Source organism: Myotis brandtii, unplaced genomic scaffold (assembly GCF_000412655.1).
Source record: "Myotis brandtii unplaced genomic scaffold, ASM41265v1 scaffold1774, whole genome shotgun sequence".
Taxonomy (NCBI): Eukaryota; Metazoa; Chordata; class Mammalia; order Chiroptera; family Vespertilionidae; genus Myotis; species Myotis brandtii.
The window spans coordinates 635,446-639,878 of NW_005356575.1; the positions used below are offsets into that span (position 1 = coordinate 635,446).

Consider the following 4,433-nt stretch of genomic DNA (forward strand, 5'->3'; position numbering starts at 1 on the left):
GAGCTCTGACACGTGGATGAGCTGATGGGGTTCCATGTGGCAGAGCTCAGTCAGGTCTGGGTTGTGGTTCTTCCCATCTGGGTAGAGGTAGCTGGGGAGGGAACAGAGGGCTACAGAGGGGGCCCAGCCCGCCCCCCAGACTAACAAGGACTCCCCCAGCCCCACCCCGGGGCCCAGAGCTCCTGAATGAGCAGTTGCCCCACATCTCTTGCTGGCCTGGGGATATTTTTCTCCCTCTCTCCTCAAACTGACACTCTCTAGGTCGGACCAGCTGTGTCCCCTCAGTCCCCTGGGGCAGGGCCACAGGCCCTCAGACCCCCACAGACTGAGCACGCATCACCTAAGTGACTCGAGCCCTGGGAACATGGATCAGATGAATGAGAACCAGGAAACGGATCAAAGTCCAGGCCTCCTTCTCCCAGAACGTCACCGTCCTAGTCTTCAGGCTTGAGCATAACAGCATCTGAGTCACAGATTCCTGGGGTGACCAGATCCTAGAGTCTTGGACCAGCAGGGCTACCAGGACCCTCCTGGACACCCACGCTGCTTCCTCTTGCTTCATAGCTGGAGACTGAGGCCCAGTGTGGGAGAGGCGACTACCCAAGGTCACCAGTGAGGCCCGGAGGGACGCAGACCAGGGCTGTGGGCAGGTCCAAGCTCCAGGACCCAGGGCAGCAGAGAAGGCTCAGCACCTTTGGGTCTCCCATTGAGGTCAGAACTGCACCTTCAGACCAACAGCGGGGTCACACGTCTCCTAAAGCTGATGGCTCTGCTTGACCTGGGCCCACAAACAGGGGCAGCTCTCGCACAAACACACTGTGTGACCTGCACTGGGCAACTCTCCCTCCCTGGCCTCAGTTTTCCCTTCTGTAAAATGGACATACTCATGCTTAGGGCAAAGATGGGCGGTACGGATTAAATAAGACAGTGCAGCACTCCTTCTCCACACATAAACGAACAATAGAGGGAACTGCTATGATCAACGTCAGATCCAGAAAGCCGACTGGCCGTGGGGTGGAAAGAGCTGGTGTCCCTTCCTCTCTCTCAGGGCTTCTATTTTCCCATCTGTGAAATGGTGGTGGTGATGGTGTGTGTGTGTGTGTGTAGCAGGGAGGTTAAATGACATCGACAGTGCTCACTCTTATTTTAACTCTGGTACGCTCTTCTCCAGGAGGTGCCACCTGGAACTGAGGACATGGGAGTGGGAAAGGGCCAGTACTTTGAGCCTGGCCGTCTGGCTTCAAATCCCAGCTGGTCAGTTCAGTCACTGTATGACCTGGGCAAGTGGGTCTGTCTTTCTGTGCCCCGTTTGTTAAATACAATAATATGTGTGTGTCTGTGCATGTATGTATACGGACACACAACCGATGTTTATTACTCATGGGTTCTGTATTTGGAAATTTGCCTATGCACTAAAATTTGTGACCCCCGATCAATACCTGTGGCGCTTGTGTGGACGCGCACACAGTGGCAGAAAACTCCAGGCACCCAACAGGCAGGGTCCCAGTGAGGCTGAACGGGGCAACACTTGCCCACCTTGTTCGACTCCCACCCTGTACACCAGTGTGCTTTTCACCGTCTATTCAGTGTCTCTTGCATTTTTGTGCTTTTTTGTGTGTGATCTAGAGTTTAAAATGCCCCCAAGGCATAGTTTCGCTGTGTGTTCATTGTTAATGAATCAGCAATATACAGTATATTACAGCGTGGCTCAGTGGTTGAGCATCAACCTATGAACCAGGAGGTCACGGTTCGATTCCCAGTCAGGGCACATGCCGGGGTGGTGGGCTCGATCCCCAGTGTGGAGCGCGCAGGAGGCAGCTGATCAATGACTCTCTCTCATCATTGATGTTTCTATCTCTCTCTCCTTTCCTCTCTGAAGTAAATAAAAAATATATTTAATAGACAAAACAAAATAAAACCCAATATAGTAGTATATTGCCGGAGACCAATTCCAGCATGACAGCAGGGCTGAATCTGGGAATGGCTAAAGGCATTTCCCCAAACCTGAATAGGATACATTAAATTGATTTCTTGGCTGCCAGACAGCTCAGGGCATCTTAATCTACATGTTATTGCCTCCTACTGGCTAAACACCTGAACAGCCGTAGGCTAATTCCCCATTCTGACAATGCCTGTGTATACCCTTTGAAGTGTATATCCCTGCCTCGCCTCAGGACAAATTGTGTTAATAAAAAGCATGGGGTCCTGGGACGAGGAGACCTGAGAACTTAGAATTTAGGTCTTTGTTTCCTTTAAACTAGGCTCCTCTGACCCCCAAATGCCTTTCAAAATTAAGCGTCGTCTCTGGACTCCTATTTAATCTACGCACAGCCTTCTCCAGATTGCTGAACCCTTCTTAATGCTGGAACAAGAACCCCGGAAGTATATTACACAAGGTGTGTTTCTTTAAACAGAAACACACATAAAGGTTATTATGTAGTGACTGGTCGACAAAAATGTGAGCAGTCTGGCAGGAATCTAACTAACCCTGTATTCCCCTAGGAGCGCGGGCTCAGTATTGGATAACTCAGTGTCCGCTGAAACTTTGCAGAACAGGAGCACCGTGAATTAGGAGAACCGGCTGTGTATCTCTCTATGCATCTCAGATTGTATTGCATTGATATGACTGCTAAGAAGGCTCAGGGGAAAGGTCCAGGGGGGACCTCACCTGCCTTTCCCCTCGCCCCCAAGGCAGCTCCTGAGAGAGGCCCTGGGGCAGCCAAGGTTACGGGAGGAAAACCACCAGCCCAGCTGTTCGCCCGGTTCTCTTTCTGCTCTAACAGTCTGGCTTCTGTAACACGATCTGGAGATCTAGCAGCAAAAGCTCTGAGTGAGATAAGGAATGGTTGTGCTCAACTCCCCACACTGCTCTCTTATATGGCAACCTTGTGGGAACTAGAGAAGGCGCCCCTTCCCCAAGGCCTCGCCTGCCACCTGCTGGAACACTGCAGAATTGCAAGTTTATGATGTCCGCTGGGCGAAGTGCAGTGAGCCAGCACCCTCCCCCTGCCAGGATGGGGACTCACAAGCCTTCCTTTTGTCCTTCCAGGAGCGCCTTGAACAGGGGTTTGTTGTGAGGGATGGTCTGCAGGATGCTGCCATCTGAGCTCACGTGGCCGATGGCCCACTGCCCCAGGCGAGTGCAGCTGGGTCGGAAGATGTAGCTGCAGGAAGAGGCAGGTAGCATGGGGGTGTGTGTGTGGGGGGGGCAGAGAATGGTCAGCACTGTCCCTTCTGGGACTTCCCAGCCCCTCACACTGTTGGGAATCAAGGTGTCTAAGTTCTCACCCCCTTATAACCCGGCTTCCTGCTTTTTAGGCAACGAGACCTTGTGTTACTGTCTGCCCCACTTCCTCGCTCACCAGGGTTTAGACAAGGTTGATTCTGGCTTGGCCAATCGGTGCACTTCAGGACCCCTGACCACAGTGACGGGAGTCAGCCCTGGGACTTCTGCTGGGAGTTCTAGTGAGGTACCCCATTTCTGCAGGGGTAGCTAAGCTGGTAGGGTATACAGCTGGGGATTCTAGACTCCACGAGGAGAGGCCATGTCTGTGAACCAAGCTAACACAGACGAAAGCAGGGACTGGGGATAGATCAACAGGATCCGATTCTTGACAATGGCACGCCAGCTCCTGGACCCAGCTCTCCCTGAAGCTGGAAAGACACGTGGTCTTTTCAATTATGTGAATTAATTCATCCCTTTTTCTTTCCCTTTAAACCAGTTTGCAGTGCAACTGGGAAAGTGCTAATACACGTGCTGTCCTGGGGGCTCCTGCACCTCAGCCCTGCAAATGCTCACCAATCTGACCTCTTATTCCAGTGATGGCGAACCTTTTGAGCTCGGCGTGTCAGCATTTTGAAAAACCCTAACTTAACTCTGGTGCCGTGTCACATATAGAAATTTTTTGATATTTGCAACCATAGTAATACAAAGACTTATATTTTTGATATTTATTTTATATATTTAAATGCCATTTAACAAAGAAAAATCAACCAAAAAAATGAGTTCGTGTGTCACCTCTGACACGCGTGTCATAGGTTCGCCATCACTGTCCTATTCCCTTGACCTCTTGGTATTCTAGGGAGCTCAGCCCCTCAATTCTTAACTCTCTGCGGAGACCCAACAGCGCAAAGCTCCTGGCTTGAAATAATTTCAGGACTGAGGTGTCTGGCTCACAGTCTCCTACCCCAGATATGGGAATTCCTATTAAAAATATTTAATAGCCCTGGCCAGCGTGGCTCAGTGGTTGAAGCATCATCCCTCGCACAGAAGGGTCAAAGGTTTGATTCTCGGTCCAGGGGTACATGCTGGAGGCAACCAATCAATGTTTTTCTCTCACATCAATGTTTCTCTCTCTCTCTCTCTCCCTCCACTCTCTTTAAAATCAGCGGAGCCCTAGCCGGTTTGGCTCAGTGGATAGAGCGTCGACCTG

General features: G+C 51.1%; 1 protein-coding gene across 1 annotated transcript in view; it reads right to left on the bottom strand.

Annotated features, from left to right (window-relative positions):
• The window catches only part of CBLC (Cbl proto-oncogene C, E3 ubiquitin protein ligase), a 13,317-nt gene that overhangs the window by 7,494 nt on the left and 1,390 nt on the right, over nt 1-4,433 (bottom strand). Inside the window, exons 2-3 of the mRNA XM_014537367.1 lie at nt 3,027-3,164; nt 4-91 (exon numbers count right to left, since the gene is read on the bottom strand). Of these exons, the coding sequence (XP_014392853.1) occupies nt 4-91; nt 3,027-3,164 (226 nt within the window). The remainder of the gene's footprint in view (nt 1-3; nt 92-3,026; nt 3,165-4,433) is intronic.